Raw genomic sequence first — 24120 nt, 5'->3', positions numbered from 1 at the left:
AAGCTGTTTTTTTTCATCAGACCAACTAGATCTCTGAGACGAGAGGCAAAGACTTTTTTTTACTGTTCTTCCTTTGTTAGTGGGCAGTGCACGAGACAAGCGCATAAATGCTGACCATTGGCTGAGGTTGAGTAAAATTTCATGGTAAGCCAATCAGAGGTAGAGTTGGGCGGGTGTTCGAAAGCAGACAAAATCGGACACACAATGAACAACACAAGCGAGTCAATCAACGAGAGACAGGTATGGCGAGTTGTGTTGCATCTTATTACATTTGCACTAAAAAGAGTGTATATGTTGTTTGAATACATTTTTGGTACATTGCTTAAAGAGCATAATTTAATTTAGATTTATTTGTTGGCTTGCTGCAGCCTCTTGAAGTGAGATTGTCAATGGCCAGAGAAAGAGATTTATTTTTATGAAGCTGTATTTTTTATTTCGTATGTATTACCTGTTTATATTTGGATTCTTTAGTTTTGATATACATTGTACTTTTCAGTTAGATTGAAAGCACCTCATATTGTTAGTGTTCTACTTTTTCGAGGAAGAAAATACTTTAAGTACAGTGTATCTACTAATTGTCTGAAGTTTTTTTTTAGTTTTTTTGCACTACAAAGAGTTTATATCTTTGTTATTTATTTTTGGTATAGTGCTTAACAAGCATAATTTAATTTTGCCCAGTTGTGGCCGGTTGAGGGGGAATAAATATCGAAAGTTCCAAAGCATCTATTGTGTTATTTGTATCGATCCACTATATAAACATATTATCTACATACATGGCATTTGATTGGAGGCTAGTCTCACTTTGTCCCACAGCAACATTAAAATAGTTTAGATTTGTGCACATTGTTTCTGTTAATAATGTATTGTATTAAGTGTCCATTTCATTATAATATTCATATTTATCATAAATAATTGAACATGCATATGTATTTTAAGTTAAGTAACTTGAAAGTAACGCAATAGTTACTTTCTAAAGTAACTAGTTACTTTTATAATTTTTAACTGAGTAACTAATTTAGTTACTTTTTGGAAGAAGTAACTAGTAACTGTAACTAATTACTTTTTTAAAGTAACTTGCCCAACACTGAAAAAGCTCTTTCTAAGGTAAAAAACGAGTCCTCTATTCAGATGATTATATACTAATTAACATAGTCATAGACATAACATAGTTTTATATGCATATTATATTCCATTTCTGCCAATAGATCCTAAATGTTACACACTGGACCTTTAAAGTTCCCATGGAACAGAAAGCAGAGTGCTTGTTGCTTCCTCATATTTCTGTTTCCTGTAAAACACACAGCTAGGGAGGGACTTGTTGTTGATATTGAGTGTACGTTAAGCTCCCACTGCTATCCAGGTAGCGCTATGAGCTAGCATCAGCATCTACCTTCCAGTGAACACAACCAGACCTGGGACCGAACACAATACATACCAAGGTGTTTTTTTGGCATTCCAGGGTTGAGTCAGTTAGGTTAGCTTCATGGCCTTTTGAGCTAACAGCTGTTAGCGGTTTGCTACACCGATCCCGGTCTGGTTCGGCTGCTGTGCCTGGTTCTGTCTCCCGCTAACGGCAGATACAGTTAGCAGGAGTTACTTAGTGGGCTACTTTCGCAAGTAGTTAAAGCTATCCATCCATCAGACACAGAGAGTTTAAGCTGAGCTGAAACCAGAAAATATTTTCTTCATAAAATATGATCCAGTTTACCAAAATCTGTGAATAAAGTTATGAAGCTGTGCTTTTGTACAGCAATGATCAGTGAGGCCCGGCCACAGATGTACGTTATACATCAGCCCTCAGAGAAACACTCCAGTGGCGTCATAAGCAAGTTTATTGGGCTCAAAATTAGTGTACGTCCCTGAGTATAGGACGAGTCATCAATAACTTTTTAGCATGTTCCAGGAAATGACAAACTCTAAAATAGAATACCTAAAAAATGCATGCATATACATTTACTCGTGATTAAAACGCTTCAATGTCACTTTATGACCTCATGGGGACTTTAAATGGTTCATTCTATCTTCATAGTGCATAAAACTCTTATGGTACATGCTGTTGACAAAAACAATACCAGCAACTTATCATGATAATTTTACTGTTGGAGAAACAGAACTTAAACTACCATCTAACAATTTACAGTACAACATTTTTGTCAGTGTTGTGCACTTACCTGCAAATGATTGCACAATATTTAGTTTGGTTAATGTTATTTCTTTCACAGATTTTCAGCATAATTTTAGTACTTGTCTGTTGCATTTGATTGAATCTTTTTAGGAAGATGGGACAGCTCTTTTTTTTCTTTTTTTGTGTACCCCTAGTCCCAACAGTGTTTCCTCTGTTTCATCATGTTATTATACCTACACAGCAAGATACGTCATTTGTCGGTACCTTGCGGAATGACCCATATCATCCAACAGCTCATGGTTAAGGCAAGCAAAAGATGGTAGTGAAGGTTCAATTCAAGACAACCACCACCTTAAAAAAGAGACAAGCTTCAAAATTGGTAAAACATACATTTTATATCTTTACTAGTTTTCTTTACTAGTATTTGTAACTTAACATTCAGTTTAACTTAAGACAGGATAACCTTAAAATCAGTGGATGCAAACAAAGCATGCTTTGCTTCACACCTTTTTGTAATTGGGCCAAATTGTCTGAGTTTGCTGTTAGATAACAAAGACTTTTCTTATTAAGACTACATTAAAGTGCCCCTCACTATGAAGTTTATGAGTGAAGAAACCCTAAAGGTTCTAATAAAAATAGTTGTTAGACAAATGTTAAAATAAAAATAACCATATAAACCCATATTTAAAGATTTCAAATATGTGTAGCTCAGTTTGATGAAGAAATAAGACATGTCTTGTTAACAGCAGTTTCTTTGAACTCTGTGCAGCCTCACTTTGAAGGCGGTTGCCAAATATAATTCATTAACAACCAGTATAATCATTTGTCCAACATCTTGTACCTATTACACCCTACACGTGTTGCATGTGTTTCTAGATACAAATACAGACATTAGCACTGAACTGAATACAAAGTATTTTGAAATGAAAAAAGCTGAAACAACGTCAGATGGATGTGTATCTGCTTCAGACGATGGCAAATTGTGAGTATACATAAGATCTCATTCCCCTTTTTATCAGTATGCAATTGGATCTCATTGCAGTAGTGTTTTTCAAACCACTAAAAACCTTGTCTGGCTTATATATATATGTGATTCATTTGCTCAATTAAATAAAAAAAAATTGAACTTAGTTACAAGGTTAAAGCTGTCATTATGTCAAAACTAATATTACTGCCAGGATGTTTGCTGTTATCACATTTTCATTCAAGTTAATTTCTCAATTTGCTTTACTGGTATGAACATGTTAAATAGCGTAAAATGTTGCAAAAGCAAGTTGAACAATTGAGCATTAAAGTATTAAGTGACTTTAAGACTTTGCCGTTTAAGACATATTCCTCAAATCTTTCAGGTTTATTATGATTAAATAAAAAATAAACGATGTAGTTATAAACTTCAACTGTATTTGTTCATTTTCAGTCAACTATCTGCTACTGTAGTTCTGTTATACTATAAAGTATATAATATAGTAGTAAATAAAGTTACAAAACTCTATACTCTAAAGTAACAAAAACACAACAATTCCTATATTCAGGTGATTATACACTAATGAAAACATACCTATGATTAATGTATTCCATTTCCACCAATAGATCCTCCTACATGTTACACACTGGACCTTTAACCAGAGCAATTTATGAAACCAACATTGAGCCAAGTTTTCAGTTCCACAGCTGTCAGCTGTTCAGACTGGTGCACAGTCAGTGTAGGCCTAAGTATGTCTTATTAAAGAGCACCATCGCTGGCATTCGTTTTGTACAAACAGTGTCTGCAAGATTTCACAAGCGTTTTTGGGGATTGTCGCGGTCTAAACAGCCTGATTTCACAGAAGCTTTTCTATAAAATTGCGATGAATGTTGCGGTGTTTTAGGGATTTCTTTTTTTAATAAAATTGCAGGAGAAAGTGGAAAAAAAATAGTTTTCTATAATTCATAAAAAATCGTAAGCAACTTGTTCTAGTGAGAATAAAATTGTTTGGGGTGAGTTTGGTAACGTATGGCTCAATGTTTCGCACTGGAAACAACAATGGCTTTGTGAAAAAGTTTGTGCAGAATTCACAGGGATTGGCTGAATTTGCCTTAATTGTTACAATCACAACATCGCAACTTCCTGGAGGGACTGTACAAGGCCCTGGAGTGGCCATAGAGACCAGAAGTTTTTAATCCTGTGTGTAGGATTTTTAAAAGTTCTGTCTGACTCCATCAGAAAAAAGCTAAAAGCATGTTCCCCGAAGATAAACCACTATAAACATATATAGGAATGTTGACAGGACACCTTCAGGTTTGTGATTTATTACTCTTTGTATTGTGAATCTTCATACAATGATGGTTTAGTGGTAAATTTTAAATAAAATTTTCCTTTCATCTTTTGGTTCTCACAGACTGTATCTGGCAACCTGCCCTACAAAGTAAGCTTTAGAGGTGTGATTGAGCCTTGGAGATATCCAGGCTAGCTTTTCCTCCTGCTTCCAGTCTTTATGCTAAGCTAAGCCAAACATAACCCCTGTGCTGTATTTGTTAAATTCAAAGGGGAAAATCCTGCGGTTAACTTCTCCAGTTTAACACAAAACTGGTCAGTGTCTTTAGTTTAGCAAAGAACTGGACACATTTGATGAAAAGTTAAGTGATCATTTAAGTTATTAGAATCATCATGTATGAACAAGAGTTTTAACCTCAGTAGATAATAATAGTTGTTTATATTTTCATGTCTGGAACAAAGTGGTGGATGTACTTAATGACCTACATTGCCACCCATAGAGCCGCCATGGTGCTGCTGCTGCTGCTGCTGCTGCTGCTTCTGTGCAAATCCCCTCCTTTTTACTGTGAGACCATGTGGCCTCTTTAACAGTCTCCGCCTTAAGTTGCTCATTCAGAAACAGACATCATCCCCGCCCCCCTCTGTCCCTCTTGCTCTTTCTCTCTCCCTCATTGTCAAACAAACACAGCTCTCTCAAACGTCCACTCATGGGCTCACTCGTGGTCAGAGCTGAGAAGAACACTTGTCCTGGGGAGACTAGGGGATCTAGACTATTAAAAGGCACCAGATGAATCACACCTAGGGCTAAATGGAAGCATAACACAGAACCACAGACTACTGACGAGGAGCAATCTTTCTCAGGTACCTTTCCCCTTTTTTCTGTATTTGTGTTTGTCCTTTGTATGAATTGTAAGTGTAAATTCTGGGTTTAATTTCTTGAACAGGAAACCAGTGGTACCCTTAAAGTGACAGCTGGTCTTTTGTAGTTCCACTTACGCTTGGCGCTCGTAGCTGTATTATGTAGGCCAAAGGTTACTGGCTACGCTGCAGTGACAGCAGCTATTTCCCTTGTTTAGTGTAACACCTCAGGCTGCTCTGTGATCACTGCTGCTAAAAGCTCACATTGTTTAAAACAAATACATTTGTCTAGGACAAATATTTGAACAAATTACATAATATATGAGTCTTTAAAAAGTCACTTTGACATAATTAGGCTGATATTAAAATAAAATCAATTTATTCCATGATTGTTTTTATAAAATACAAGCTGCATACATAAATTCTTGTTTTCCTTTTTCAGCATTTTAAATCCTAAAAGCGAAACAGCTATTCATGTTAATAAACAGCAGAACATGGAGTTTATGACGATACTGTAATGTTTTTACCTACATGGTCAGGGACAGTCAGATAATCAAAACAGAGACAGAAAACTATTTACCACTCAGTCCACATTTGCCTGACGGTGGTAGGCAGAGATTAAAACGGAAACCAGTAACCAAAAGGTACTCCTTACACTGCCAAGTTTCTCAAGATTTGGTCACATGTAGAGTAAAAATATGATCTGAAATATTTGTAACAAACCATAATTTGTTTACAGCAGTTGTTCTTTGTTCCTGGGCTTGTTAAGTCTTCCACCAGGTTCATCAAGTCAAGTTAATTTTATTTATAAAGCCCAATATCACAAATGTGCCTCAAGGTGCATACATGATCAGCTGAGATGGAAATGATCTGATCTGGACCTTTTTCTTCTGACCACGTTTAGGAATTACACTTTTGTGCAACTCATTTGTAATTTCTGTTGTTTTGTTTTGTTTTTTTAGTTTTTTAAAAAGGTGAAACATAATACTGGGGTTTCTCTGGTACGCTACACATTAGACCTCTGGGTGTAGGGATGGCAGTGTTGGTTCATCCTCCACTTTAGTCCAGATGGAAAAATCACTGTAACTGTTAAATTTACTGTTAATATGCTTTTTTTGTCTCGTGCCAAAAGCAGACCAACATTTTAATTTGTCAGATACTTTAGCTCAACATTATTTTGTATTTACTGCAAATTAGCAAATGTTAGCATGCTAACACGCTAAACTAACATGGTAAACATTATATCTGCTTTGGGGTATGGTTCCGAGAGGCTTTTGTACGTCTGAACATGATCTACATGTGTACCGATTTTGCCACTGCGGGCTGTTCTTTAGAGGGGCGCTGTCGAGCCATCACATGTGTGTGACCCATAGAATACGCAAATTTCGCCACGACAGACATGTTTCATGAGAATCGGAACATACAAAAATGTGATTGATTTTGTTTAAGAATAATACTCTGAGGAGTTTTAATAGGTCTTCGCAGTGGTTCGCTGCTTAGGCCCTAAATATTAGACCATGCATTTCACTGACACAATTGTAACGATAGTGTGGGCAAAGATGCTTTCTGGGCCACATTGTGTTTGTTGTTGTTGTTCTGCAGTTGGACACTGGGCAAAAGGCAGATTTTGTTATTTTTAATAATTAGTTATGGTTGTGTTGTTGACATCACTTTATGCAGGAGACAGTTGCCAGAGAATTTAAAAAATATTTGGTCTGGTGGTTAAATTGGTGTCTCTTTCCACAGTAGAGTCCTTGAGGTGCTGAATCACTACCAGGTTTGAGGTTTCTGTTTTGTGTTTGATTTTGTAATCTGTCCTCTCTTCACCTTTAAGGATTCCTACAGTATTTTCAATCATTCGTCATTCTGTGGCTATTGTTTTGTCCATATCTGGGTTAAATGGTTAGTATAGAGATGGATTTTTTTAAGTGGGGTTGTATGAGGTACTTATCCATCCAGGAGTTGGTGGTCTACCTCTGCCTGGATTCACAGCAACTTACATTAGTTTGGATTCGAACTAACATCGAACTAACTAACAAGACACACAATACCACAAACAAACTAACCAAACGAGGCAGTGATGGACCAGCCAGATGGATATAACGGCTTCAGTTTCTCATTGGGAAGTACTGTCTGACAACAAGGTAAAGCTGTGAAAATATATAAGTATAGTGTATACTATTGTGTAAATAGGGACATGTTGTTGCACACGTCTGGCTTCATGAGGACAGAGGGCTTAATAGTAATTATATTTGCAAATTAAATCTGGTTACGTTATTTTGTTGTTTATTTGTTAACCTGGGTACAATCTGCTAATAATATAAGCACAATATAAGAAATTTTCCATAGAAATATAAATGAATAAGAGCCATTGTGAGTTCCTATGTTGAGCAGCTCTGTTTCTACTGTCTTCTAGGACAACAATGACCCCATTTGTAGGACATGAACATAAAAGATGATAAACATAACAGTATGCAAAAATCTGTGGTTCAGTTGAGTTTTAGAGCCAATATACTGTAATTTCCCTGGTTTGAACGTTGAACCAAGGAGAGCAATTTCCCTAGTGAAAACCTCCCTTGATTCATATATTCAACTACTGGAATCATTAAATAGCCAAATAATAGCCTACATTTAAACAGCAATAAAACACAAACACTCCAACAAATGTATTTTGTGTAACTGAAAAATGTCTTACTGCACTGTTTTTGCACTAACACCCTAATACTGATGTATGTCAACACTGTATTATAGTTCATTTGTCCCATTTTTAACATTTGTGTTTGTATTTGCTTTTATTTTTATATGTTATTAAATCAAAATATTTTAACTGTTAGCTGTTCAAATCCGAAAAACGTGAAGTGGCACGAGCTCTACGCTGCGTGTGCTTACACAGTGTGTTGCCAACTAGGTGACTTTCTCACTAGATTTAGCAACTTTATTTCTAAGAAGTGACTATAAGTGACAAATTTAGCGACTTATTCAGACAATTAGAGAACAGGTGCAAAATATATTCAGATATATTATATCTTAAATCATTCCCATGCTGCTCAGAGTAATATAGTCTTTGGCCAATAGCCGCTGGGGCTCTACCTCTCCTCTTGTGCTGTGCGCAGACTGTCAGTAGGCGTGGCCTATGGGGCGCATTTGACCTTCTTTCTCAGTCTTTCTCTCTGGATCTCTGGATTAGGGTGTTCCTTTAGCTTATATGTAAATAGCTTATTTGTGCTTGTAAATATTTAATTAGCTTGTTTGGTCTTCTCCCTTTGTAGACTTTTCCTTTTACTTTTTTTTACTTCAAATATACTATGTCACTGTAGTGGGTTTGTGATTATTTGGCTAAACAATAATAATGTATGTAAATTTCCATCACCATATACCAGAAACAGAGTTGCAGTTTGCAGTGATACATTTAATCATCAAACAGTTTGAAATAAACAATAAACAGTCAATTCAACCAATGACTAAAAGAATTATGAACACTGATTGTGGTAAAACACCTAGGGTGATTTAAATTTTTTATTTAGACACAAGCAGCAGTGCCCTTTAGGATGCTCCTATGCTGGATAAAACATGATGAAGTGCCCTCTATTGTGCCCTTTAGGGTGCTAACCCCAACTCTGACTAAGCTGTTTGACAATAATCATTCTGTGCGTTGCTGCCCCACCACAATTATTTGTTTATTCAAAGTTTTCCTTGGGTCCCCAGAAATGCAGCCAGCAAGTGTAAAGTCAGTCGGATGAACAGTTAGAAAAGAAAACACATACACACACACACACACACACACACACACACACACACACACAGACACAGAGATTTCCCACAGGACATTTTGCCTGCAGATATTTTCATCTGCCAGACGACTACATGTGATAGTGGCAAAAGCCGGCATAGGCAGGCTACCGAAAACTCTAGTTAGGTTGGAATTCTACTGGAATCTCTTTGAGAAAGACACTGAATCCCTTCAACCTCTACTGATGCTGGTCTCATGTTTCACTTCAGTCTGGCAGTGGTTTGTCCGAAAGATCATTTTCAGACACAGAAACGTCACACAATTAAGTCTGGCGTATGATCGAAACAAATTATTATGTACACTGTCATACAACCACGTGAGAAGGCAACAGTGTTTAAAGTTGGTCCAAATGGACACACTGTAAAAAGTGGGCTGAAAACCTTGCAATCATAGAGAGGACCAAGACTTGATTGTTATGGGGCACACTTTGAAACAATCTTAAAGTGAAACAATCTTATTAATAATAGTAATGCACTCCTTTATAAAAAAGTGACAAGTAACCATGGTGGTGTATGGTGGCGTGTGGTGAGGGGGTTACTGATGTTGTTCAACAGCACATAAGAATATTGGTTGACTTTCAAACCAAGCCTTGTTCCAGAAGATAATTTGTGTCACTCTGTAGCAGCCTTCCCTTTGTACCAGGAAATACTTTGTGGTCACATAGAATTGATATGATAATGCAAATATTGTGACTTGCACAAGTAACTGCCATAACCGTTTAAAAACATTAGATTACAATGGCAGACAGCTTGTGCACAACAACTTACATTTGGGTAGCAAATATGGGCCTCATGTTCTTGCTCAAGGACAATGACATGTGACCACCTGAGATACAGCTTTAATAAAATATGCCCTAATCTCTGTGCCCTAAAACAGGTGCGGCATAATGTGTGGTTAGAAACACATTTAGACTTGTAACTGTAATGTCTAGTATATGACACCTCTATTATCCTAACTGTGTGTTTGCTGCTCACAAACACAACAAATAATGCCTCACTTTTACTGTCTGCAGTTTTTAGCTAGCTAACTGTGGAGTCTTCGCTCTGTATCGCTAAAAGGTGAAAATTGATTGACAGATGATATTATTGGTTGAAATTGGTTAGTTCATGCTTATGTTAGCGTGCATCACATTTTGTATTACAGGAAGAATGATTGGATTTCTACTTGAAAATACAAAGAAACTGAGTTTTTGTCAATTTTTTGCTGTGCATTGTTAAGTATGGTTAAATTTTGACTGAGGATGCAATCTTAAAATGCCATTTTTCATTTCACCTGGACTTTTTTAATTGAATTATGTTTCGATAAGACTGTGTGTATTGTCTTTTCACAGCAGTTTGTCAATCTACCGTTTTCAACTCTTCTGTTTGAGCTGTTCCATTATAGTAGGCTCTATGCATTAATTGGTGCAGCTTGTATATCAAAGATGGATATATGGCTTACTTTCTATACAAAGTAGTTGCAAATTATGCAATAAAAACCTTAAGATGTTTTTTTAATCCATACACCCCCAAAAAGAAAAACAAAAAATTGCAATACAGAAAGCCAAACAGGGCAAATCAAAAAAGTACCAGGTACTATCCATAACTTTTGGCAATGGAAAACCTAAAAAGAATGAGCCAAGTAAAGCCGAGCCGTACCATGCAGCAGAAACACAGCAGTGGTGGACTGAGTGCATACATGTTTAATTAGGCCAACAGTTGGTTCATAACAGTTAGCCTTCGGAGCATATTATGGCCAAAACATACACAGTGATAGATAGGAGTCTACAGACATAACCAGTAAAAACATTGCTTTTCTGCAAGTTAATGTTTGTCTGGTTTTGATAAATGACTCTAACTGACTTTTTAGTCATTTATTACACATATAGTAACGAGCATAGTTGTCGTCAACTCCAGTAATATAATTTGCGTCACCAGGGTTCACTCTCTCTGCTGCAACATCTGCTAAGATGAGGAGCTGTCTGCAGTGTGTGTTTGTGGTGGAGGTGCTAAGTCCTGCCCTCATGCTCTGACACACAGAGCAGAGAAAGACAGTAGAACTGTATTTTCAGATTTCTTCAAGTAACAATGAATGAACCAACCTTTCATATACACCAATCAGCCATAACATTGGTCAGTCTGTAGTGACACTAACACTGATTATGTTGTTATCAGGGCGCCTGTCAGTGGGTGGGATATATTTGACAGCAAGTGAACATTTTGTCCTCAAATTGATGTGTTAGAAGCAGGAAAACTGGGCAGCGTGAGGATATGAGCAATTTTGACTACTATCTATGACTGCTTAGGCAACAGTCATCATGGAAATATTTTTCGTATTTTTTCTATGGTTTTTATGGTTCTACTATGCCCAGAGCTTCCAAACCTCAACCACAACACCCAGCAATGCAATACTCTCTGGAGTTCTTAATGCAGTGGGACAACCTGCACTGGGTGGACATGCATATGGATCCACTTTTCATTCAAGATTTAAACACTGATATCGCAAGGCATAAGGGACAGGATTGGGACAGAAAGTACACCACTGTAAGGCAAGGAAACAAGCATTACTACTCCCCTCGATCATCCTTGCAAATGTTCAGTCACTCAGAAAAAAGACTGACGAGCTGCTGGCAAACACAATCCATCTACACGAATACAGAGACGCCTGCGTCATGGCTTTCAGTAAGACATGGCTCACCTCTTCAGACACAGACTGTCAGACTGGACAGGAACACGGAAGATACGGGGAAATCCCAAGGAGGCTGTAGGAATAAGCTAGAGGAGAATCTAAGCAGCAACAATCTGAAGGTAGCATGGGGAATGTGGAAAATGACAGGCCAACTAAAAACTGTAAACCAGCCGGTTTGTATTCCAGGCTATGGAGGAAACAAAGACAAAGCCTACTAAGTCAATCTTGATATTTTACGCTGGTGCTGTAAAGACAGTATTTGAAAAAAATAAGCCCAGGGCCAGATGGTATCACAGGAAGAACAGCTCTGTGATGTGTTCTGTTATATATTCAGGATGTCTCTTGGACTGCATAGGCTTCTAAAGTTATGGAAGAGTCCATTGTTGTCCTGGTGGAAGAGCAGAACCCCTAAAGAGCTAAATTACTTCAGACCAGAGGCACTGGTCACTGGTCATAAAGTCATTTGAAAGGCTGGTCAAAACAGAACTGCTGGGAAGTGTGGGGGAGGCCCTGGACCCCCTTCAGTTTGCATTTAGGGATGGAAGTAGAGGATGCATTGATCACTTTATTCCACTTTGTGCACAAACACCTAGCAGTTTCCTGTCACACATGCCAGACTTATTTTTAGATTTTTCATCTGCATTTAATACTATTCAGCCAGATGTGTTAGCTAAGAAACTGCTTTGGGATTTTAATCTTGATGTAAATTTAGTGGGTTGGATGTGAGACTTTTTATCATGCAGGTCTCCGAGGGTGAGAATAAATGGCTTTCTGTCAGAACAGCGCTCCTCTTCCTCTGGCTCTCCTCAGGGCAGTGTCTTGTCCCCCTTGCTTTACATTCTCTACACCAACGACTGCAGAAGCCAGCACGGGGACAGGCACATCCTGAAATATGCTGATGACACAGTTATCTTCTCCATAAAGATGAATCTGAGCACGGGCCAGTGGTAGATGACTTTGTTAAATGGTGTGATGAGACCAAATATATGGTCATTGATTTCAGAACGAAATCAACCAGGGTGCCCATGTGGTCATAATGTTATGGCTGATCGGTGTATTTGGGCTTTGAGTTATTTGGGACTGGTCTGTCACACCAGTGTGCCCAAATAGTTTTCTCTGATTTTCACCCACATATGACCCACAGTGTTGAGCCCTGAACAAGGTTTGAGGTCATTTAGAAACAGTATCACCATTACAGAGTTTGTCCAGCAGAGGGTACTGTAAAAAGTCCTGCTCTGTATATATCTTGGTCACAATTAAAAATCTAAGGATTTCGACTGTTTGAGTAGGTTATTAAAACAATTACTATCATCAATATACTTTATAAACATTTTTTGGCTTCCAAATATCAATATTAATATCAGCCTCAAAAAACCTTCAGAAATGCTTTGCACAAGCTTTGAACACTATCAGAATTTTCTTGTACTTATTGTTAAATGCCACACATAATTCACACATTTTGCAGACTTCTGGTGTTGATAACACACCCTCTGCTGGTGTTCATAATTCTCCCCTCAATGTATAAATAAAATTACCACAAAAACACTTTAGGAAAGCTGTTTTGAGTGGCTCCGGATTTAAAGCTTTTTAGCAGTAATATAGTAGCACACACATATTTTCCAGGCTATTGCTTCACTCCCACATTAAATCCAGCAATATCCAGCAGCAGCACAAAAGCAACATTGATGGAAGAATTATTCTCATGCCAAGCAGCACTGACCCTCTGTTGACCCAAAACAGCAAGACTGCTGGCATTGTGCAGATTTTGAACATTAATATACAGTGATTGAATCATGTCAGTATTCCTGCTATGATTAGTGATTATGTTGTTTAAAATATACAGAGAATTTTCTTCAGTCACCATTTGGTACTGCAAAATACAATCCACAAACAACATGCATAATTATAATTAATACACAAACATTGTTTTAAAAATGTAGTCAACCATGCTGCGAACAATGTCATTCTGGCACTGACCACCACTGATTGGATCAGAAATATTTAATCTAAACCCTTTTTTTGTCACAGTGTGATGGATAAGCCTTTTGGTCCAGAGGTCAAGTTCAGGCTGGACATGGGCACAGCACATCCTGCACCCAGCATCCCGGCGAGAGGACAGTGGTCAAGTAAAGTTGAGTTCCTCTTGGCTGTCGCAGGACAAATCATAGGCCTAGGAAATGTCTGGAGGTTCCCCTATTTGTGCTACAAAAATGGAGGAGGTGAGTTTCATTATATTCAAAGAAGTTTGGGGAAAACACTGGAAAAAGCAGCTACTGTCTTCAAAAGTACCCAACAAACCAAAAGCAAACAGAAGTGTTAAAAAAGAACAAAAGGAAATGAAGGAAACATATCTACCACTGTGATAACACACATACGTTGCATTTAGAAAAAAACACTGCAAGTTAACTAATTAACGTTTACAACACATGGCAGGTGTCATATGGAAAAACACCATCTTAATGTCATTCTTATGGATTACTCAAAGCGTTGAAACTACAAACAATTTATGTGGTGTAATTTTCTATTTTCCTAAGGGGTGTTTTTCATCCCTTATGTGCTCTTCCTCTTCACCTGCGGCATCCCCCTGTTTCTCCTGGAGACGTCTCTCGGCCAGTACACCAAACAGGGAAGCATAACCTGCTGGAGGAAAGTTTGTCCCCTTTTTGAAGGTAAAGATCTAGAATTACTATCAGAGTATTCATGTGAAATCAAATCAAATATGTGTATTTACACCTGATAATTAACAAAATAGTAGCCCTGCCATCATAAATCACAGGATTAAAACCAGCTGTTGATCTTAAATTGATTGATTGGCTCTTTTGTTTTTCTTTTTTTTTACCAAAGTATGAATAAGTTTATCAATGATCATAACATTTCTGGATTGCCCTAACTTTCTTGTCTTTGAAGAACTTTGTCAACCCATATCTTTCTGATTTTCTTTGTTTTTCTTTGCAACACACAGCAGAAACAGGTCATCAAACTTTATCCATTTTCCTATCATTCTGTCATTCATCAGTGTGGATGTTCACATCGTTACAGTTAGTTATTGTTCATAGACAAACCAGTGAAGAGTCATTGCTGTAGTTCAACCGACTGGAGATAATGACATGTAAAGGTTTCTCCAGATTATGCTTCTTTTATTTTATTTTAATGTGTCTGTTGCTCAGATACTTTAGCAAATACATTAAAAAGATTTGTTCTCCAAGTTTCACACCATCTTTTCTGTGAAACTCAACAAACGGTGTCAGGTTTTGTGAATTAATTGTTCACCCATAATAAACAGGTATTTCATCTTTGACATTGCTCCCTTTGATTAAATATTGCCTACTGTGAGCTGTTACATGTGGCCGAATGATTTACAAGAATTTCTTTCTCATGTACACATACAGTCAGATACACACAATCTTAGTAAATCAACAACAGTAGAAAATGATTCCTTCACCTAGCAGCCTATCTGTGTATTGCAAAAGCATTCAGATCATACTATGATGGCCTTTAAATTACATTATTAAAATAAGTAATTAATGAGTGAATGCTGTTTAAATTTGTGTATAAAGTCTAGAAGAAACTGCATTCCTTGTTTGCCAAACAAAATACTGTATTATTAGCTAAGTAGAGCAACTGACATATTTTCCTTTTCATACATTTTTTACATTTTTTGTAGTATTTTATATTATCTTTATTATTTCTTATTGTTTAATACATTTTGTAAGGATCTGCTTTTTTTTGGGACATTTTTGGCACAGAAAGTACTCAATAACAAGGCTTTACAGTAATCCAGTTTGTTCATTTAAATTAAATGATAAATTAGAGATTGCTTACTTTGTTCCAAAGTGTTGAGCTTGTGATTTAAAGACTTTTTGTTTTTTTTGTTTTTTTCAGGGATGGGTTATGGCAGTCAGGTGGTTGTTTTATACTCCAGTATCTATTACATCATCATATTGGCCTGGGCTTTCCTGTATCTCTTCTTCTCTTTCAACTCTGAACTACCTTGGGCGAGTTGCAGAAACAGCTGGAACACAGGTAGGTGCCAGTATGTGAACTGACTGAACAAACATACATATTGCTGTGCATCTTTGTCTCTGTCCGTCTTTCACTCTTTACCCCACCATCCCCTCCCCCCTCTACCCAACTGTCTCCCGGCCACCCACAGGAAGTTTCTCCTTGCTGCTCTCACCAAGAGCTTACTCATGACTCTGTAAATACATTTGGTACGGTTTAGACCTGCTCTATTTGAAAAGTGCCCTAAGGTAACCTTTGTTATGAGTTGGCACTATACAAATAAAATTGAATTGAAATTTAATTTAATTGAAACAAATAAATATTATAAATCTTTAGTGCCAAAATGACAAATGATGGCGTTTGCACAATGTTAAGGGAAATCATGATGCTACTGACAAAATAATAATATAATAATACTGGCAAAAACTCTGGCTTTAGACTATGCTATATGGAAATGTCCCCCATTCAATTTTTAGAGAATGTATGAAACATGAAAATGTTGCTAAAGGGTTGAGGGGTTTGTACAAAGGAATAACGAGTGTTTATGTCCTTGAATACCTTGTTTAAAACGTCCTGTGTTCCTTTACAACAGAGAATTGTGTGGAGTTTGATCGAAGGAGTATTTATTTGAATTTGACTGTTGAAAATGCAACATCCCCAGTGAGAGAGTTTTGGGAGTAAGTATGAAATCAAAAAAATCTAATATGACAATAAGCTCTGAAAGTGACATTTGTTAATTATAACTGAAAATGTGGTTTGCAGGAGAAGAGTTTTGAATGTCACAGGAAGTGTCCATGATTTAGGCAGCATACGATGGGAGTTGGCTCTGTGTCTTCTGTTGTCCTGGATCATCTGTTACTTCTGTGTCTGGAAAGGAGTAAAGTCGACCGGAAAGGTACGACAAGGACTTTTTTATGTTGTATGCAAACTACCAAGTAACTCTGAAACTGGTAAAGGGCAGCAGCGCATTAGGTATGGGTTAACAATCCTTTTGGCAGATGCAATGCCTCTGTCACTTCAAGTTAAATACAGATTTTAGAATATGGTGTGTATGGTCTGAAAGAGCAGTGTCGGGCCACAGGACTTTAGCTAATTGTTACACTACCTCAAACATAATATTGAAACTCTCTCTGCCATCCCTAGAGGCGTGGCTCAAGGGATGGTAAAGTCACTCTGACAGCCAATCCACTACTTTGGTCCGGACTGAAAAATCTGTTTTCACACTTTCAGGTTCCCCTGAAGATAAACTGCACTAACTTTGGTGATCCTTCAAATTGTCATTTTGTCCAATACTTGACGAAATAAGATCTGACTCGGCTATGCTTTGTGTGTTGTGCTAATTAGCAACTTACAACTAAGAAGGTGAAAATGGTGAACTTAAATTAAGCTTTGTTGAATATCATTTCTGGAGCTGGGTAGGACTGTCAACACAGCTATCGATGTCCACAGTTTTGATACAAATGAAACCCCAACATGACTCTTCCACAGGTAGTTTACTTTACTGCCACATTTCCATATGTGATGCTGGCGGTGTTGCTTGTTCGTGGACTCACGTTGCCTGGGGCCTTGGTTGGGATCAAGTTCTACCTCTACCCAGATCCATCCCGCCTGGCTGACCCACAGGTATGCATAGATTTTACTACATCTCTGTCATAATGATACGTGGCTCGACTGAACCTGCTGCCTAATCCCTGATGTGCACACGCAATGTGACACATTGTAAATACAAAAAGCTACTTTTGTAGAAAGTTAAGGGGAAATCAAAGCTCAGGAGATTGAAAAGATCAGTTACTTATACAAGATTTTCACTGTATTTGCAGGCTTTTGCTGATATATAAATCAATAGATATAAAATATTATGATTCATGAGTTTTGAAGAGATTCACTGCAGTTACACAGTAAAATCCTTTCATTTGTAATTTATTGAAGATGAAAACATATCCTTTATTTGTCTTTCAGGTGTGGATGGATGCTGGCACACAGATATTTTATTCCTATGCTATTTGCATCGGATGTCTAACTGCACTTGGCAGTTATAATAAGTACAACAATAACTGCTACAAGTAAGTTTGATATAATGTCTATTCAGTGGTTCAGTTTGAGTACTGTACATATAAAACACTCACAAAAAGAAAACAGCTTCAGTAGGCACTAGATTTAAAAAGCATAAAAATGCGAGACAAAAAAAAACAAGAATTGAAAAAAAAGACAAATAACATTTTTATTAAATGTGATACAACTAAATGTTAAAATACACCACAGAGCCTTTAGTCAGAATTGAGTTGCTTCCAAGCGTCACCGCTGAAGATACACAAGACCTTTTGAGATGTTCGCAAACATCTGAGCCTTGAGAATATTTCTAGTGATTTAGGAGTCATACAATTTAATTTGATACAAAACAATGGAGTATGAAATGTATTTTTGTCTTTTTGTTTTTAGGGACTGTGTGTACTTGTGCCTTCTGAACAGTGGGACCAGTTTTGTAGCTGGCTTTGCCATCTTCTCTGTACTTGGATTCATGGCATATGAGCAGAACACAGACATATCAAAAGTGGCAGAGTCAGGTGAGAAAAAAAGAACAAATCATGGAATTAATGAACCATTAAATTACTGAACTTAGTGTAGTTTTAATATAACGTTTTACTCAACAGAAACAAAATGTCGAGATGTCCATTATTTCTTATCTCATTCTCACTGCAGGTCCTGGCTTGGCGTTCATTGCCTACCCTCGAGCAGTCGCCATGATGCCTTTCCCTCAGCTCTGGGCGATATTCTTTTTCATTATGATCATCCTGCTGGGACTGGACAGTGAGGTTAGCTACAGATAGAGTAATCATGAGTTGTGTTTTCTGCCATGTTTGATGCATATATTGTTTATGAACTTGCAGGAGGTTTGGTTTGAGGTCTGTGGGTGTCTCACAGTTACAAAACAAATCATTTTATTAGCTCTGACAGGAAAGTTTGTGGTGAATTTCAAGAGTTTTGAACTTCTGCGCTTACTAATACAACGAAAATCTGGCTCATATATCCAATGAGTTTTTGTTACTTTGTGTATTTGATGCACATTCAGTCATCATTATCGAAAAGAAATATTTATTTAGAGGATTTTGAAAACTAAATTATTATGAAATGCCAAGTGTGTATGTATGTGTGCAGCATGTCTAGAGTTATTGTGTAACTGTGAGGTCTGTGTTTCAGTTTGTAGGTCTGGAAGCTCTCGTAACAGCAATTTCTGACCTAAATCCTTCCTTCTTCCACGTTGGCCATCGACGTAAACTTCTTCTGCTTGCTATCAGTGTCGTTAGTTTCTTCATTGGCCTTGTAATGGTTACAGAAGTAAGATCAAATTGAAATGCCACTTATTTTACAATAACCGTTTTTTTTTTATTATTATAAAAGACACTAACACAACCACTAACTGAGGTCACGTTTCACACACAGGGTGGACTGTACATATTCCAGGTGTTTGACTACTATGCCTGCAGTGGGATGACTCTACTTCTCTTTGCCACACTCCAGTCTTTGTGTATTGGGTGGGTTTACGGTGAGTTATTAAACAAGAGGAACATCCTTCTGTTTCTTCCCTGTTATTTTAAATTCCCTCACCACAGCGTTTCCATCTACTTACAGGTGCAGACCGGTTTTATGAAAACATAGAGGAAATGATTGGATACAAGCCTTTTCCCCTGATTAAGTATTGTTTGAAATATGTCACTCCAGTTATATGCATGGTGAGTTGCAGTTGCAGTTATGCCAATAAACTGCTGCAGGAATGAGCGCTAAAACCATTGGCTAAAACCCAGAACTGAGTTAGCATTTTAGCACCTCTGGTTCCCATGCCTTAAAGTCAATGGGTTTTTTGAATGGGTTTTTATTTAGATGCCTGAAAGGTCTGTGGTTAACACAAGCTTAAGAGATTTTCACGTTTTGTTCTACAACATAAAATATGTAATTTAACATATATTTAACATGTTCATTAGTAAAGATTAACTTGCTAAATAAAATGTAATGAAAAATCCCATTGACATCATCCCTGCAGGACGCTATTGACCGTTAGCTAAGCCCTATCCCCCTTAGTTACTGTTGCTATGCCTGTCTTGCACCGAACATGTGCAGTTTGCAATAATAAAGGTAATACCACCTGAAAATCTGATGATTTACGCTAACATTAGCTCAATGAGTAAGTTGATCCACCTGACTCGCATTGTAAAAGGAGTCTTAAATATGCACTTGATGGCCATGTAACTACACCATATTGTGCTAAAAGAGTCTAAAGCTGCATGATCCAGTTGGTGATTCTTATAAAAGACATGCAAATAAAGAAACATTAACAGTACGTTAACGTTAGCAGTACCGCTATGTTAATTGTTAACAAAGAGGAGTAAAAAAGACGGTAATCTTAGCTTCAACTCTGATAGCTTCCAGGATTTGCTTCCACACAGTAGGGAAATACTACACAGTGAATCAGCCAGTTGTGAACGGGGGTATTTTTTAACTTAACCAGTAATCGGTTGTCCCGTATTGAAAAAAATTAAATGCACTGTCCCTTACTGAATCAATATGCTAACACGATTTGTCCCGTATTTCTCTTCTGCAATTTGCAGAAGAGAACCTTGAATGAAAAGCTCGTCATCATTGCCCTGACTATGGATGTTGGCGAATACCTCCAAAAGAAAAAGGACGTCCAAACGCAGATCTAAATAGATGTCCTTCAGAATGAATACTCATCGTGAACGGTCCAATCTTAAGAAAGATTCTGCAAATTTGTGCATAAGAATTCACCGTAATGCAGAAAATTAAGTGTTTAACTCTCAAAATGTCATGGGGAGGCCCCCCGAGACCCACTGCTTGACTTGTGTCCAGCCATGGGGCCACTGGCATGGTGTCCCTTATTCCTCCACATTGAAGGTGGCAACCCTAATTGCAGCTTATATCAGAGCAAATAGGAACCCTGTTTAATCAATTCCCAACACTTTTAAATGTCTTTTATTTAGGACTAAACAAAACTAAACTAAAAAAAGCACTTCCTTTGCAAATACACAGTATGTAATATATCAATCTTACTACAGCCACATGTGGAGAAATCAAAAGCTTGGTCAGATCATCATCACAAGAAGGGGGATTTAGCTATCGGCCAATTGAGTTGTTTCCAGGCAATAATAATTCATCATCATTTTTGAAGGAGATTCTGTTTAATAAGTGCCCTTATCAATTTCATGTTTACCCTTTATTCTTACATTTAAATGGTTTCACTTTCACTCGTTTGTAGCTTGACGAGATTTGGGGTACATTTATGACATTTAGTATTTTGTTTTCCCAGGACTTTAACAGCTTTCTCTGTGACTACTTTCAGGGAACTTTTGTTTTCTCCTTGGTAAAATTCACTCCTCTGAAGTTCAACAGCACAACTGAGTATCCATGGTGGGGTTATGCTCTCGGATGGTGGTTCACTCTCTCCTCCACACTCATGGTTCCTCTCTGGATGGTGTACAATGTGAGCATCACTCCCGGTACACTGCGACAGGTGAGCTGTTCGTATATAAATGGGTCAACATGTCGCCATAAAGCTATGTATATATATATTTTTTTTTAAAACCTATTTTCTTCTTTGTTAGAGGATCGCCATTTTATGTACTCCAGCCAAAGACCTTTCTTCAAACAAATCAGAGAAGAAAGCTCTTGGACTGCTCGACATAACCTCATCTCCTGACACCATGGTGTCTTTATGACAACAGACAACTGAAGCAGCTTCAGATATGCTAAACAAGCGTGAAGCATAAGGAAAAACTTGCCCTCAATCCAGTAGTCTTAATCCAAGTTTCTTTTAAAGCAGTGGTTCACAACCTTTTTGATGTTTGACTTCTTAAAGCAAATCAATGTTTACTCGTAACCTCCAGTCAATGGTTGCACCAGTTGGATGCAACCAGTTCAATGAAAGGGTTTTTTGGGGCTTGAAATGCTTAAAAGCAAAGATTAAAGGTAAGTCTGAAAGAAATGTACTTTTGTGCAGCAGAAATATGTTTTTTGTCATCTTGTGACCCCCTCAGCTTTAACTTTCAACCCCTTGTGTTAGTCCTGACCTCCTGGAGGGGAATCACTGCACTAAAGGAATGGCTTGAAGTTTATGGTGATTTCACTTATTATTAAGCACTACAAAGTTTAAATGCAGACTCAGACAGAAAAGGAAATATTTTCAACAATATCGTTTCTGAGAGATATAAGCTCAAAGGTTCACTTACTGTACAGTGAGTACAGTACATCGTTTTCTCGTTGGTTTCTGAGCTTCCAGCCATGGTCTTCATTCAGCCACAGTTGTCATCACGTGAGCTCCAGCTGCATCACTGACAGCGAGCGTGTAGGGCTGAAACTAATCATTATTTTCATTATCAGTTTTTTTAATAGTTGTTTAGTTTTTAAACATTTATTTTAAAGTTTCCCAGAGAGTGAACAACAACAAAGACACTGAATTTAACATATTTTAAAACAGCAAATCCTCACCTTTGAGAATCTGGAGTTTTGTTTATGCAAAAGCATTTAATTGATTAGGATTCAATTGATTGACAATTGATTAATCTCTTAGTTCTTTCAGCTCTACTAACAAGTGGACCTTAAAATTATCTTCATGAGCCAAAGGTCATGAATGAACATCATGCTCAAACGCAAATTGACATGTGATATTTTAAATTGTTACTTATCTAAAGAAAAGGGTATTGAATATGAGAAGTAATGAGAATATGGGTGTTCTTAGTTCTTGGTGTTTAGTTTAGTTTTAACTAGGTTGTTTAACTATTCACAGTAAAACAAACATTTGCCAGATAAGCCATACGGATTGAACACTAAGTCACTTTTTGGTCACTGTGAGTGACGTGAATTAAATTCCATTTTGTCAATGTAAGCTGTAAATTATAACTATTAAAGCAGTGACGTGAAAAAATAATCCACCAATAAGTGCACCGTAGCCGACTGAGTCACCAGGCTGTCCCAACGCGGTTCCTGACCTGTACAGAGTACTTTTACTGTATAGACGTGCTAGTGCTGCTCGTACAGGGAGGAAACTAGTTTGGTGTTTGGTGTTAGATAAAAACAAAACGGTAGTGCCAAACAAGTTGTATTGTGATGACTGAAGCACCAAATGTAAAAGAGAAACAGCGTGCAAACCTGTTGGCTGTAACAGTCAGAAACAGAAAATATTTTATGAGTCAAATAGATTATATTTTTACTGTAGTCTCAGCTGTAAGCTTGTTTGATTATAGTTTTTATACACAATACTCATATATCAAGTTTTGCAGATTCATCATTTTGTATCCTTTTTTGTATCATATATCAATGAAATTTGTGGCAATAGTTCATTGTGTACCACGTAAATGCTGTAATATGACATTATTCACATTTAAGGATCAATCAAAATTTGTATTTTAAAAGAAAATATTTTCAAAGGATATGTGTACCAGAAACCATGTAAATTTGTGTTTAAATTGACAGTGTCACTTTTTATATTACTAGTTGTTAATAGTCAATAAATCATGAACAACCAGTTAGCTAATGTTTTATTAATGAAAATATTTGTGTGATAATACATTGATGATTTAAATTGTATTAAATAATTTGCAGTTCTTTAAATATTATCCATGAATTAGGCAATCAGGTATTAATGTGATTAAGTATTAATAGGCATCAGTAAACTGCTGGCTCATCATTATTGATTTATTTCCTTGTTTGTCATCTCATTATTTGGCCAAACTGACTCAGGTTGAATGGTGAGAGTTAGTACTTAACTTTTGATGAGTTAAATATATATAATTCAATAATGGATACAACATGGATCAGATTAAATTAAATAGTATTGTAGTAATTTGAGTGAAAATAAACTATTAATCTTTTATAGACATTCAGTAATGATCAGTTACCAGTTTGTTGTTGTTTGAGAGAAAAGTTGTTTCATGGTCATTTTTGGACCTTTGTTTTTGAAAACAATGGAAATCAATAATTTGTAAATACTATTGATAATAAAATAATACTAGTAATTTGGAAATAATTCATAAATTATTTGTTTTGAGAATGCTACCCAGTTCCAGATCCTTTTCTGGGCCAATGCTTTGTTTCCTTGAATGCATTAAGACAAGGAAGTTTTCACATTTCCAACAACGCTGCAATGCCACACATCAATATTTTAGTTCGGTCCCCAGCTCCTCCTGTCACATATCAAAGTATCCTTGAGCAAGATCCTGAACCCCAAATTGCTCCCGATGCTGTGCATCGGTGTGTAAATGTGTATGAATGTGTTAGTTTCTGTTCAATGGGCTTTGCCATCGCTGTGTGAATGTGTGTGAAAAGGGCGAATGTGGCATGTAGTGTAAAAGTGCTTTGAGTGGTCAGAAGACTGGAAAGGCACTATACAAGTACAGGTCCATTTACCATTAAGTG

The 24120-nt window shown here is 37.1% G+C and overlaps 1 protein-coding gene across 10 annotated transcripts in view; it reads left to right on the top strand.

Moving 5' to 3' along the window:
- Positions 1 to 23234, top strand: part of LOC127371757 (sodium- and chloride-dependent GABA transporter 2-like) — a 143384-nt gene extending 120150 nt beyond the window's left edge. For 2 of the 10 annotated variants that reach the window (XM_051414802.1, XM_051414801.1), the window contains exons 2-15: positions 13723 to 13913; positions 14229 to 14363; positions 15577 to 15717; positions 16289 to 16373; positions 16459 to 16591; positions 17185 to 17319; positions 17656 to 17759; positions 18136 to 18260; positions 18397 to 18509; positions 18895 to 19032; positions 19138 to 19240; positions 19327 to 19427; positions 21050 to 21220; positions 21312 to 23234. In XM_051414802.1, the coding sequence (XP_051270762.1) occupies positions 13727 to 13913; positions 14229 to 14363; positions 15577 to 15717; positions 16289 to 16373; positions 16459 to 16591; positions 17185 to 17319; positions 17656 to 17759; positions 18136 to 18260; positions 18397 to 18509; positions 18895 to 19032; positions 19138 to 19240; positions 19327 to 19427; positions 21050 to 21220; positions 21312 to 21425 (1785 nt within the window). In that variant the 5' untranslated portion in view covers positions 13723 to 13726 and the 3' untranslated portion in view covers positions 21426 to 23234. Of the gene's footprint in view, positions 1 to 5020; positions 5241 to 13722; positions 13914 to 14228; positions 14364 to 15576; positions 15718 to 16288; positions 16374 to 16458; positions 16592 to 17184; positions 17320 to 17655; positions 17760 to 18135; positions 18261 to 18396; positions 18510 to 18894; positions 19033 to 19137; positions 19241 to 19326; positions 19428 to 21049; positions 21221 to 21311 lie in introns of those variants that run through there. The other 8 variants (XM_051414808.1, XM_051414809.1, XM_051414806.1 and 5 more) reach the window with 6 other exon arrangements.
- The last annotated feature ends 886 nt before the right edge of the window (positions 23235 to 24120 follow it).

This window comes from Dicentrarchus labrax, unplaced genomic scaffold (genome assembly GCF_905237075.1).
Source record: "Dicentrarchus labrax unplaced genomic scaffold, dlabrax2021, whole genome shotgun sequence".
Classification (NCBI taxonomy): Eukaryota; Metazoa; Chordata; class Actinopteri; family Moronidae; genus Dicentrarchus; species Dicentrarchus labrax.
Note: the sequence above shows the minus strand (reverse complement) of the source record. Positions and strands in the feature narration are given on the sequence as shown.